General features: G+C 38.5%; 1 protein-coding gene across 3 annotated transcripts in view; it reads right to left on the reverse strand.

Annotated features, from left to right (window-relative positions):
* ZFPM2 (zinc finger protein, FOG family member 2) overlaps positions 1-1,563 on the reverse strand; it is a 462,487-nt gene extending 460,924 nt beyond the window's left edge. The window contains exon 1 of one of the 3 annotated variants that reach the window (XM_036876344.2): positions 1,032-1,563. In XM_036876344.2, the coding sequence (XP_036732239.1) occupies positions 1,032-1,071 (40 nt within the window). In that variant the 5' untranslated portion in view covers positions 1,072-1,563. Of the gene's footprint in view, positions 1-517; positions 981-1,031 lie in introns of those variants that run through there. The other 2 variants (XM_036876341.2, XM_036876342.2) reach the window with 2 other exon arrangements.
* Between the last annotated feature and the right edge of the window lie 12,561 nt (positions 1,564-14,124).

Raw genomic sequence — 14,124 nt, forward strand, 5'->3', positions numbered from 1 at the left:
AACAATATAAAGAAAATGGACACACCACAACCCTGGCAGAAAGCACACTAATAACGCTGTTTCTCCTTTTCGGCCAAAGCGTTGAAGACACGTCGCAGGGTGACAAAACACCACTGGAGGAATTTCCCCCCAAGACAAGAAAAGTTGACTGAGTTGAGCTCAGGGAGTGTGTGCTTCGGGCAGGTGCCTCTCGCCCCGCTGCGTGCTTCTCGAGCCACCGAAGCCCGCGGGGGCTGAGGGACTCGGGGGCCCGGGGGCCCGGGGTGGCGCTCTCGGCTGCGTACAGGGAGCCTTGAACTCACAGCTTCCGCGGTGCGAAGTGAGGCGGCCCCTCCCAGCAGGGGCTCCGCGCGCCTCCAGGGCCCTAGGTTCGCCGGACCCCGGCGTGGCGGAGGGTCCGGGCGACGCGAACCCGGCGACCCGCAGCCCCCAGGCAAGACCTGCCGCCGCCCGCCCCGAGCCCGCGGGCCGGAGGCGCACGGCCGCCCGCCGCAGAGGCGCAAACTTTTACACCTACTTTTTGTTTCGCTTCGGGTTTGGCGCGGCTCTGGCACCGCCCAGGATCCGGACCTAGACACTGATTTTCCACCTCCTGGGGACGCTGCCTCCCTCGCCCCGAGGTCTCGCCCGGCTTTTTGGAGAACTAAGTTCTCAACCCGGGCTAAAAGTGTCCCGAGAGAAGCACCACGTCAATCTCAACAACAACGACGACAACCACAATAATAGTAATCTCCTAATTGAGTGGGGCTGCCCAGTCAGGCTCGACGCTGGAGCAGCTGTGACCAACTGCGCGCAGGGGTCGAAATCAAAAAGAAACCCTGGCGCGAAGGCTGAGCCGAGCAAGAGTGGGCGGCTCGTCGCAGCCTCCTCCTGCGGCGCCCGCGCTGCCTGTCCGTCCTGTCCGCGGCTGACGGGTCCCTCCAGCTGCGCAGGCAAAGTTTGACAAATCCCGGGCGCCCGCAGCGGATTTCTCCGCGCGCCCCCCGCCCCAGAAATAATCCACCAACTCCCAGCCCGGCGTGCAAACTTACGTTTGATCTGCCGGGGTTTGCTTTGCTTTCGCCGGGACATCTCGGCGGCGGCCGCTGCCACTGGGGCTCCCGCGGTGCCCGCAGTCGGGGCTGCCGCTCCCTCGGCTCCCGCCGCCTCCGCTGGCCAGGCTCGGGCCGCCGCGGGCCGGACTCCAGGTGCCCCGGGCGCGCGGGATCCGGGAGCGGGGCTCCTCCGGGAGCCGCGGACCCACGTTTGGAGATGAGCAGGCAAATGAGAAGAGGGGGCAGAGAGAGTGTGACAGTGGGGAGGGGAGGGGGGAGAGCGGGAGAGCGATGGGGGGGCAGGAATTTACTAACGAACGGACCTGGGGAGAGGGAAGGGAGGGGCACGGAAAGAAGGCAGAGGAGGAGGGAGGGAAGGGAGAGCGAGCAGAGGGGCAAGGGGGCGAGAGGGGCGGAAGGCGCGGGAGGAGGAGCGCGCTCGCTCGCCCCTCTCCCGGGCTTGCACGGCTGATTTCCGAGCGCCGCCGCCGCCGCCGCCGCCGCTCCGGGCCGCGCAGCTCTCGCTCTGCCTCGGGAGGTGGCGAGGCGCGGGAGGGAGGGGCGCGCCGGGGCTGTGGGGAGGGGAGACTATTCCATCAGCGAAAGGAGGATTGGCTGCAGCCAAAGCCAGTCCGGATGCAAACTAGGGCCCTGGCCTCAGTCGGGTGGGGTGCTGGGGGGCGCGGCGGACGGTTGCGGGGGTGAGAATCGCGGGGAAGGCTTGCAGGGGGGCCACCTTCTGCAGTTGTCATCGCGTCAGCTCTGGGCATCTGCCAGAGCACCCCTCCAGGCAACTTCTTCCAACAGCCCCCTCTGATGGACCCCAACTCTCCTGTCTCAACGCCTCACCCATCCAGCAGGGCACAAAGAAACCTCAGTCCCTCCATAAACTTTGCGCTTCCAGCTATGCTGCCCCCTCCCCTAGTCTCCACCCTCGCCTTTCCAGCTTCTTGGCAGGAAGGTTAGGCCCCTGGCAAAATCCTCGGCGAGAGCCAGCTGATCACAAATGCCAACTGTGTATCTTGGGGCCAGTTAAGTCCCCTCATCTGCCCAGGCTCTCAGGAGACCGTTTCATTGCTCTCAAGATTCCCAGGAGACCGCTGCGGACACGGACCATCCCCCACTTGGCCCGAGCTGATGGGATGCTGAGCGGAGTCCTAAAAGTGCTGTTTCTCTCTCCTCGCGTTCTCATTTTAGATAGTACAAATTCCGAACTTGGAGTCAGGCAGGTGTTTTTCTCACTTCAAAAAGGAGAACCATTAGCCAGGTGATTAGCCCTAGGTGGTAAGTGAACCATCTCTAATCAGAATAGTAACTTTTTGAGGAAGTCTGTGGAAGTTCTGAAGTTCCATACTACCCCGTGACATTTAATTCTTTAGTTCTTTTGCCACAGGGAAGCAGCCAGCGACTAATAAAAGATTTGATCTTGCCATAATTTCCCAAGCAGGTAAGACCCAATAACTATTCCATGGTTCTTTAGCTTTTAAAGTTTTGTTTCATTCTTATTCAATTATTATGTGTTTAGAACGTCGGAAATTGCAAGCCAAAAGAAGAACAAATTTTGATGGGATTTGCATAGTTATTATTTTGGCCCAGTTAAGCTGCAAGAGGCTAGCTTAGTTTCTTATAGTTTCATATATACTGAGTATTAAATATATTCTCCTGGGTGGGCTGGAAGGAGCTTCGATCCATGTAGCAGAGGCACTGGCTCTTTTATGCAATCGATATTTACTAATAAACTCCACCTCAGTTAACATGTATCCCCTAGGTACTACTGACTTTTCCCCCAAGTTGTGAGATCATCCATTCTGATCAGAAATTTTGCCCCACTTTCTTTGGTTGACTATCCTTCCTGTGAGCCCCACCAAACTCCATACTCTAAAAAGGTCTGGGGAGTCAGCAGAGAGCCTGGGCTGATTGAGCATAATGCAGACTACACAGAATGCAAGATGCAATGTAATCAGTGTCATTTATAAGACATCAGGACATCTTTTGGAAGGTGTAAAGAGTTGTCCTGTGAAAGGTATGGCTGAGAGAATCTTAGTACAGAGCTGAAGACCAATTGGGAATTTTATTACATTACCCTTAGTAGCGTTACCATATGAGGTTGTGAGACTACATGGTCCTTTGCAATGGAAAAAATGCACTAAAGGACCAAGTCCCTCCCTGAAGAATCAACAAATTAAAGCCGTAAGTACAATGAAAAGCAGGGTTATTTGTGTTTGTACTGTGGAATGAATAAGCAGAGAACTACAGATTTTTGCCTCCTTAGTTTTCAATTCATTACAATTAAATTGGTATGCTTAGAATTGGATATATTATACATCGTGGTTTTTAAAGATCTTTTTTACAGAACTAGCTGACTATATCACCCAAAAAGAATGCCCACTGGAATTAAAATATCATAAGTGTTTCTTTTGGCATTTGAAATGGTTAAATATGCAAAGCAAAGGAGAAACAAATAAATCTCACCTAAATATTCAGTTTAAAAGCTGAAAGGAGCAAAAGGCAGGGAATTAAAGGCAGGACTGATAAAAAACCAGACTGCATTATTAGAAATAGATATAGTTTATCTGAATTTATATTAATTATAGTTAATATGAATGAATCAAACTAAGGAATACTATTACGTTGTGTGTTTTCTCATAGTTTTTAATGGGAATGTTAATGATATTTAAAGTTCAATTTTTCTTTTTCTAGTTTAACTCAGTAAGGTTATAAAATTAAAAGACAGCAAAACCTTTAAGCAATTATCTCTGTCCAAATGGATATAGCAGCCCTAAACCACAGCTACATGACTATCAAACAATGATTATGAAAACCACAATTGAGAAAAGCATCAGGGAATGATATTACAAAACCACAGCAACAAACGTGTCTGTGAAACTGAAAACCACAATTCACAACTAATACCCTGTGTGTCGCAAATTGCTATTTAACTATGAATGTGAAAATGTATAAGTAACAGCACAAAATAATTTCTCATTTACTTAAAAATGAATTACTCATTTTCTAGACTCACTGATTTCATCTCTGCATAATGATTCATTTTGAAAAGTTTCTGCTTTCAAAGACAAATCATTTAAAAATTACATATGTAAGTTACTTTAAAAGCTAAAAATATGCAATTTTTAATAACATCTCCTCAAATGCTTAAAGAATTGATCTGAAACCAATCTGAAACAAAGAACCAGCTACCTCAGTCTAGCTTTCTTCATAAAGTTCTTTGGGTCTGAAAAATGATGTGAGTGGAAGCTGTTTATGGAGGGGGTAAAAAAAGCTTGACTATTCCATCAGAATCTCACTGAAACTGTAATTGTATATATTCTTAAAAGGTCATTTTAGCTGAAAACATACATCCAACAATAAAATGAAATGCCAGTACCAAAATTATTTTAATATGCAAAATTAAATGTTTATTTACAAATGAACAAAAATACTGTTTGCAAGTTTACAAGGTTGCCAAATTAGTAAATTAAGATATAATATGCCCAGTTAAATTTGAATTTCAAATAAACAACAAGTTTTTAGCATAAGTATGTACCATATGATGTTTGGTACATGCTTATCCTGAAAAAATAATTGTTGCTTATCTGAAATTCAAATTTAACTGGGCATTCTGAATTTTATCTGGCAAAACTACATGCTTAGCATCTTAGCATTTTCACAAATTTATGGTTGTTTATAATATTGTTTATAGAAATGGAAGAGAAACCCTAAAGTGCTTCACACATAGATATATGTAATTCTTGAAACGTTATTTAGAGAAGGCAAGGTAGAAGGAATAAATTCCTATGCAAAAATTCTTACTTCATTTGGCACAGTACAGAAATGTGCTCTCAGTGTAAATGGATTGCATTCATGTATGTCTTACTCTTGAATTTGTTTTTAAAATGTGTTTTTTCCTCCAAGGGATCAACACATTGATAAAGCAACCTCCCAGGCCACATCTTATTAGGCAGCAAGCTGCCTTCTTTATTATGGGAGTAAATAATATTCAAAAGCTTCAAAAAGACTTAATTTTTTTGTCCTTGTATCCTCACCAGAAAATGAATACAGTGTATCTGCCTTGATTTAAGATTGTGACACTGAACAAGAATGAATTGAACAAGAATGCAATGTGAAAATAGTGTTTAGTATTTGTGTATCTTTATAGTTTGAGCCGTTTAAAAATAAAAATCAATAAATTTATCTAAATGCCATTCCCACATTATAACTATGAAAAGAACTGCTTACAAAGGAGCCAAGTGCTTTGAAAACATTCACTCAACCTAGATCAGGGGTTTAACTTGGGCTTCATGTAGACTGTCAATCTCTCAAAAGAAGTTTGTATGTACAAAAAAATTTCTAAGGACCAAGTCTACTGAACTCATCAGATTTTCAAAGTGACCTGTATGTGGGGGGGGAAACCTGTCAATGTGGGTTAAAAATGACTGTTCTCTTTCTATGTAAATGTTTATGGTATATTGAAAAACAAAGTGTGGATGATTTAAGGTTTTATTCTTTACAATCATCTTGTATGTCCAAATTATTACTCTGATAGAATAAGTGAGAAAAAAGTTCCTTGTTGCTCAACCTGCATAAGGCATAACACATCTCCAAGTATAAAATAAATATTAGAGGAGTAATGCCCTAAATTTTAGTAGACATCTGTTGATTTTGCCTGCCTAGCACCCATTCTTTGAAGTCTACTGCCTTCCAAATTATTCTTTTCCTTGCATTGTTAAATATCAGTCTACTCACTGCCAGCCAGCTGCTCTGGCTCATGTTCCACTTCTGAGAGTGGTCATCCACTCCCAATCCACCACACTTGCATACGCATTTCAAAAACATGACTATATGACTCTCACTTGTGAAAACCACATACGAGGCATTGTTTATCTCTCCCTCTGTTAGTTCATGTGATGCCAGTGTGGCCTTTCCCAGTACAGGACCAATCAAAATAGTACAGGAGTTTGTCTACTGTGATTAGCTCAATGGCCCAGATTGTTCCTATGAGAATTCCCCCTGGAACTTTTTCCTAAAACTAATGACGAAAAGGTATCATTTTCTTGCTGGGGTTGCCACATAGGGGTGAAGCAAAGTAATGTTGCTGTCCAACCACTGAGTGGCAGGAATCTCCTAGAATGCTGCCTCCACAGAGGACTAGTTTTGTCTTACTTTGTCTCAGGATCTGATTTTTTGAGAAATTCAAACTAAGACACCTATCAGTGTTCCAATATCACTTTCCTTTGGATCCATCTGTGTCTCCATAAAGCATTAGAGTCTTGACCATCTTATTTTTATATTTTTGTCTTTTGTATTTTATTTTATATTACTTAAATATATATAATTTATGTATTACTTATATATTATTTATTTTATCTATTATATTTTCTCTTCACATATTTGATAAGCCTAACACCTATGTATATCTGTAGTCTTAGTATAGACTTATTTTTCACAGGCAAATATCACTGACCTCCTAAGTCTGAGTGAGATACCTCTTCTCAGTTACTTCCATAACACCTTTTTCATTAGAATAGTATCACTTGTTACATTATATTACCTTGAAATTTAATTACACGTAAATCTAATCTTCACCAGGCCCCTGACCACCCAATACTCCTAACTAGATAGGAAGGTTTGTGAGGGCAAGAAACACATCTTTTTCAAAATTACATTTCCAGTCCTGGACCATAGAAGATCCTAACACAATTAATGAAAGACAAAATAATTTTAGAGTTTATCTGTCTTATCCCAGATTTCTTACTTTTCTTAGTTCTCATCCATGAAATCGCAGGTAGAAGAGATGGCAGCTCTATTTGTACAATATAAGCCCATGCTCCTAATGGTCGATACTTGGACCAAGGGCAGTACCCAATTCAAATATGACCAAATTCCTCCCTTATGAACCCAGAGTTAGTATCAAGAGTCCCATCCTGTAGGCTGGTCTCCTGAATGGAGGAGAAGTAAAACCTCTGGGATTATGGCATGGTTATCACCATGTGAACAGAGTAAGAGTGATAGTTTGTCAGTAGAGAGAAAAATAAACAGGTGTCCTGCAAAGACTAGAGCTGGGAATATGGAATGGCATTCCTTCATCCCGTTCCAACTTTATTAGCTTTATAGGCTGCAGCAGCACTTCTGCCCTTGAGTCACCGAGATATCTATTTTTCCTTAAAATAAATTCCTCCCCACTTTTTAAAAAAATTATTTTTGGCCCAAATTAGCATTAGTTGATTCCTGTTACACTCAAGCCAAAAGACTAAACTAAGACAAAAATTAACGACCTGTGACTTCAGTTTGCTTGACTGGATATTTGAATATTTAGAAATATCGATTTAACCAATTTTTTACTTTCCTCCAGAAAAGGTACATTAATCAGGATTCTTCAGAGAAACAGAACCATGTATATATATATAGATAGATACATCTCTGTCTATCCATCTTTCTTTCTGTCTATCTATCTATCTTTTTCTAAGTAAATGACTCACACAGTTAAAGATGCTGAGAAGTCCCAGGATCTGCAGTTGACAAGCTGAAGATCCAGGAGAGCCAAGGATCTAGTTTTAGTTTGAATTTAAAGGCCTGAGAACCGGGAGATCTAAGGGTACAAGTTCCAGACTGAGTCAGTATTAGAGCAGAAGACTGATGTCCCAGCAGAAAGACCATCATGAACAGAGAGGGATTTCTCACTTACTCAGCCATTTTGTGCTAGCCTGGCTTTCGGTGGATTGGATGAGGCCCGCCCACACTGGGGAAGGCAATCTGCTTTACTCAGTCCACCAATTCAAATGTTAATCTCATCCAAAAACACCCGCATAGATACACACAGAATGTTTGATCTAATATCTGGGCACCCTGTGGCTCAGTCAGGTTCACCCAAAAAAATAACCATCAAGAACTCTTAGTAATATTAAGTGATTAAATCTACGATTTTAACATAGGTAAATCAGGATGTTATCAATTACCGATTTTGGACATTTACTTCAATCAGGGGTGACTCTTGGGAAAGAAATATTTTCAATTTAGAATTCCTCAAGGGCATGATAATCAGTTGGCATGCACATCTATAACCCTCCTGATTACATATATTCTGGCCCCAGATGTTTGATTTTTCTTTCAACTTTACTTTGCCACATTTGAATAACCATCTAACAGATTACCTTGCACATAAAATTTTTGAATGCTGTTATAATTTGCATGAATAATGTTTATGCTTCTGTGGTGGATTTTATTTTCCAACCTATAACTTTTGCCATAAATTCCTAAATGCAAAGGAAGAAATTAAACAGCTTTTTGAGAACACTTGCTATGTGTATAGACTTAATCAAATCACTTATCTTTGCTTTTATCTACTTCCAAAAATGTATTAAAATAATGTGTTAGGAGTGAATTTAGGGTGAACTGAAAATGTAGGATTATGAATAACCATGCTACGGCATCTGATAATGAAATCATCTAAAAGACACTGAAAAGGATGATTATATCACTTTTAAAGTGAATCTTGTTCATGAAAATTAAACTATTTGACTAATATACTCCTTTAAAAACAATTTTCATTTTTATGAAACAGATAGGTAGGTATACGTAGACTTAAAGGTCAAATAGATTATCAAGGCTCAAAATGAAAATTAGCCGTTTCTTGTCCCATTCAACATCCTTGTGACGATTCCTGCTCCCAGAAGTATAATCATTGTCAATTCTTTTCAGCTGACTCTCCTGATGTTCACCTCATGTTTCTAAATAACATGCTTTACTACTTTTTAAATTGTTAGTTTAGGTATTATTGACTATTCTATTCTAAAACTATGAAGATGTAACAGCTTTATAACCCCAAAATGTACCTTATTCAAATTTTTGATTAAGTCAAAAGTCTGTATTTTTATTAAAAGTTAAGGCATATAGGGTATGATAGTTATATTTTTGTTTCATCTTTGTTTTTCCTTGTTAATCATTACTGCCTTTGTCATTTCTCAGTTTTCTATGAACTATCATTATTTCATCCCCGCAACCTTTTCCATTTTAAAGTCAAGCACTTCATTACAGCAGTACATTGACAAGCTAGAGACCCAGGAGAGCCAAGGATATAGCTCCAGTCTGAATCTAAAGGCCATTCAATACTCAGACATGCATTCAGACAAAGATTACCTATGCCCTGGAAAGTTGCAGGTCATTTTCCCCCCATGCAGGTGTCCTTCTTGGAAACTTCCATCCTTCTGCTCCACTCTAGACTAATTGCTGCCTGTGACTGTAATGTCATTTTCATCATCATCCTGAGAATTCCCTAGATTTTGTCCCGTATTAGAGTCAAAGTATCCTGAATACCGTGCATTCCTCCTACATGGTTTCTATTTTTGTCTTTCTCTTTTCTTCCTTGTCTTTCTTTATCTCTCTTTGTGGTGTTGTTTTGGAGTTAAATTTCATGTTGCTTCCTGAGAAAAATGTACATGAAAAGTAATTTTTTTGAGCTTGGCAAGACTGAAATTCTCTTTTTTTAGCCCTCATAGGTAATATATATAGTTCTCAAGAGTGTAGAATTCTAAGGTGCAAATTATTTTACCTGAATTTCTTCTTCTTTCTTTTCTTTCTCCAGTTTTATTGCAATATAATTCTGTGTAACATTGGGTAAGTTCAAAGAGTACAGCATGATTTGGTACACTATCTTCACAGTGATTACCACAATACAGTTAATAAATCCATCACCTCACATAACTACCTTTTTTTGTGTGTGTGTTGAGAACATTAAAGATCTACTGGCTTAGCAACTTTCCAGTGCATAATAAGTAAAGTTAACTGTAGTCACCATGTTGTACATTAAATCCCTAGAATTTATTAATCTTGTCTCTGGAAATTTGTACTGCTTATCCAACATCTCCTCATTTCCCCCACCCCATAGCCCATGGCAAACAGCATTCTACTTTCTGGTTTCTGAGTTCAGCTTTTAAAAATTCTACATATAAGTGATAGCATCCAGTATCTGCTTTCTGTCTGACTTATTTCATTTAACATAATGCCCTCAAGTTTCAATCATCTTGTCTCAAATGGCAAGATTTCCTTCTTTCTCATGGCTGAATAATACTCCATTGTATGTATACATACACCACATCTTCTTTATCCATTCCTCTGTAGACAGACACTTAAGTTGTCTTGATCTCTTGGTTCTTGTAAGTAATGTTGTAGTGAACATTTGAGATCTGCTTTCGTATTCTTTGGATATATACCCAGAAGTGGGACTCTTGGATCATATGGTAGTTCTAATTTTTTTTTTTTTTGAGGAACCTCCATACTGTTTTCCACAGTAGTTGTACCAATTAACATTCCCAGCAACAATACAACAGGTTTCCCTTTTCTCCACATGTTCACAAATACTTCTGTGAGCTGATATCTCATTAAGGTTTTGACTTGCATTTCCCTGGTGATTAGTGATGCTGAGAATCTTTTCAAGTACTGGTTGGCCATTTGCATATTTTCTTTGAAAAAACATCTATTCACATCCTCTGCCCATTTTTAAATTTATGATTATTTTTTTTTGCTATTGAATTGCATGAATTCTTTCTATATTTTGGATTTTTAACCCCTGTCAGATATTTCCTCCCATTCAATAGATAGTCTTTCATTCTGCTAACTTTTTTCTTTTGCTGAGTAGAGGATTTTTAGTTTGATATTGTCTCACTTTTTTTTTTGCTTTTGTTTGTGCTTTTTGCCATTATTTCCAAAAAATCACTGTGAAGACCAATGCCAAGGAACATTTTCCCTGTTTTCTCACAGTAGTAGTATGGCTTCAGATCTTATGTTAAAGTCTATAATCCACTTCAAATTATTTTTTGTGAGTTGTGTAAGTAGAGGTCCCATTTCATTCTTCTGAATGTAATTATCTAGTTTTCTCAGCACCATTTAGGAAAAAACTACCCTTTCCTATTGAGCATTCTTGATTCCCTGTCAAATACTAGTTGACCTATATGTAAGGGTTAATTTCCGTGCTCTCTGTTCTATTCTATATGTCTGTGTATCTGTTTTTATGCCAATACTATACTGTTTTGATTACTATTGCTTTTTAATATAATTCAAAATCAGGAAGTATGAGGCTGCCAGCGTTGCTCTTCTTTCCCAGAATTGCTTTTGGCTATTTGAAGTCTTATGTCATTACATTATAAATTTTTGCAATTTTCTTCTATCTCTTTGAAAAATGCTATTGGAATTTTAATAGGGATTGCACTGAATTTATAGATGGCTTTGGGTAGTATGGACATTTAAAAATATTAATTTCTCTAATTCATCAACATAGGATATTTAGTTGGCCTTCTTTAGTAAAAAATGTAATGTGTCTTCTTCAATTTCCTTCATCAATGTCTTATATATGCATATATTTCACCTCCTCAGTTGAATTTATTCCTAAGTATTTTTTAATTCTATTGTAATAGAAATTATTTTCTTTTTATTTTCAGATAGTTTGTTGTTAGTGTATAAAAATACAACTGATACTTGTATGTTCAGTATTTATCATGCAACTTTATTGAATCTGTTTAATAGTTCTAACAGATATTTAGTGGCCCCTCTAGGATATTCTGTATTTAAGATCATATCATATTATGATCTTGATGCTTCTTCCTTTCTGATTTGGATGCCTTTGTTTCTGTTTTCTTACCTCGTTTCTCTGGCTATGACTTCTAGTACTATGTTGACTTAGAGTGGTGACAGAGGCACCCTTGTTTTGTTCCTAATATTAGAGGAAAATATTTTTGCCTTTTGCCATTTAGTATGTTGTTAGCCACAGGCTTGTCACATATGGCCTTTATTATACTGAAGTATGTTGTTTCTATATTCACATTGTTGAGCATTTTTATCACTACAAGACATTGAATTTTGTCAAATGCTCTTTATGCATCTGTTGAGATGATCATGTGACTTTTATCCTTCAATCTATTAGCACCACATATCACATTTATTGATTTGCATTCATTAAACCATCCTTGAATTCTAGGAAAAGTCATACTTGATCATGGTGTATGATCCCTCTAATATGCTGTTGAGTTTGCTAATATATTGTTGAGAATTTTTGCATCTTTATTTATCAGGGATATTGGCCTGTAGTTTTCTTTTCTTTTAGTGTTCTTAACTGGCTTTGGTATCAGGGTAATGCTGGCCTCATAAAGTGAGTTCGGGAGTGTGGCCTTCTCTTTAGTTTTTTGAAAGAGTTCAAGAAGGATAGTCATTAATTGTTCTTTAAGTTGGTAGACTGCACCAGTGAAAATATCTGTTACTCTGCTTTTCTTTGTTGTGAAGTTCTTGATTGTTGATTCATTCTCCTTCCTAAAAATTGTTCATATTTTAAATTTATTCATGATTCAATCTTGTTGAATTGTATGTTTCTGGGAATTTATCCATTTCTTCTAGGTTGTTAAAGTTGTTGGATATGTAATTGTTCATAGTAGTCTGTTATGATTTTTTGAATTTCTGCAGTATCAATTGTAATGTCTCCTCTTTCATTTCTGACTTTGAGATGTATCTCTTTTTCTTAGTCTAGCTAAGTGTTTGTCAATTTTGATAATCTTTTTAAAAAATTGTTCTTAGTTTTATTGATCTTTCTGTTGTTTTTCTGGTCTCCATTTCATTTATTTCTACTCTGATAATTGTTATTTCTTTCCTTCTCCTAACTTTGGGCTTAGTTGTTTACCTTTTTTAGTTCCTTGAAGTATAAAGTTAGCTTATATATTTGAGAGCCTCCATTTTTTTCTTAACTTAGTCATTTATCACTATAAACTTCCCTCTTAGAACTGCTTTTGCTGTATCCCATAAGTTTTGGTGTGTTGAATTTCCATTTTCATTTGTTTCAAGATATTTGATTTCCCTTTTGATTTCTTCTTTAATTCATTGGTTGTTCAGGAGTGTGTTGTTTAATTTCCAAATAATTGCGAATATTCCCATTTTCCTATTGTTACTGATTTCTAGTTTCATACTGTTAGAGCAAATGAGACACTTGGTATAATTTCAGTCTTCTTAAATTTGTTAATAATTGTTTTGTGATCTTACATATGTTCTATTCTGAAGGAATTTTCATATGCACTCGAGAAGCATTTTTGTTCTGCTGCTATTGGAAAGAATATTCTGTATATGTCTGTCTAGCCCATTTGATAAAAAGTATATTTCAAGTATAATGTTTTCTTATCAATGTTTCTTAACAATTATCTATTGTTGAAAGTGGGATATTGCCATCCTAGCATTTATCTTAGGTCATTATTTTTATAATGACCTACTTTCTTTTTACAGTTTCTGACAAAGGACAAAGTCTATTTCATCTGAAACCAGTATAACTAACCCTCCTCTCTTTTGGGTTCCACTTGTATGGAATATCTTTTCTATCCCTTCATTTGAGCCTATGTGTGTCTTCAAAGTGAAGTAAGTCCCTTTAAGCAACACAGAGTTGGGTTTTGTTGTTTGATTCAGCCACTCTATGCCTTTTGATCAAAGAATTTAACCATTAACATTTAGAGTAATTATTGATAAGTAAGGACTTACTTATTCCATATTATTCATTGTTTTCTGGCTTTTTGGTAGTTTCCTCTCTTACTGTCTTTCTTTCTGAGTCGGTGATTTTCCATAGCGGTATTATTTGATTCTCTTCTTTTTATCTTTTTTGTTTTGTGGTCACCATAAGGCTTGCATAAAACACATTAGAGAAAAAACAGTATATTTTAAGCTAATAGAAATTTCAGTCATATATATAAACCCTACTTTTTACTCCCCTTTTCATTTTTTGATGTCATAATTCTTTTTATATTATGTATTCATTAACAAATTATTATAATAATTATTATATTTAATACTTTTATCCTTTAAACATTTTATTAAAGTTAAGTAGTTTACACCATGCCATATACATATCAGAATATTCTAAAATAGACTATATACTTACCTTTACCAGTGTGTTGTATATTTTCATATGTTTTCATATTACTAATAGTGGCCTATCATTTCAGATTTAATAACTCATTTCAGGATTTCTTATAAGTCAAGTTTAGCAGTGATGAACTCCCACAGCTTTTGTTTGTCTGAGAACATCTTTATCTTTCATTTCTGAAGGACAACTTTGATAGATAAAGTACTT

This window comes from Manis pentadactyla, chromosome 3, assembly GCF_030020395.1.
Source record: "Manis pentadactyla isolate mManPen7 chromosome 3, mManPen7.hap1, whole genome shotgun sequence".
Classification (NCBI taxonomy): domain Eukaryota; kingdom Metazoa; phylum Chordata; class Mammalia; order Pholidota; family Manidae; genus Manis; species Manis pentadactyla.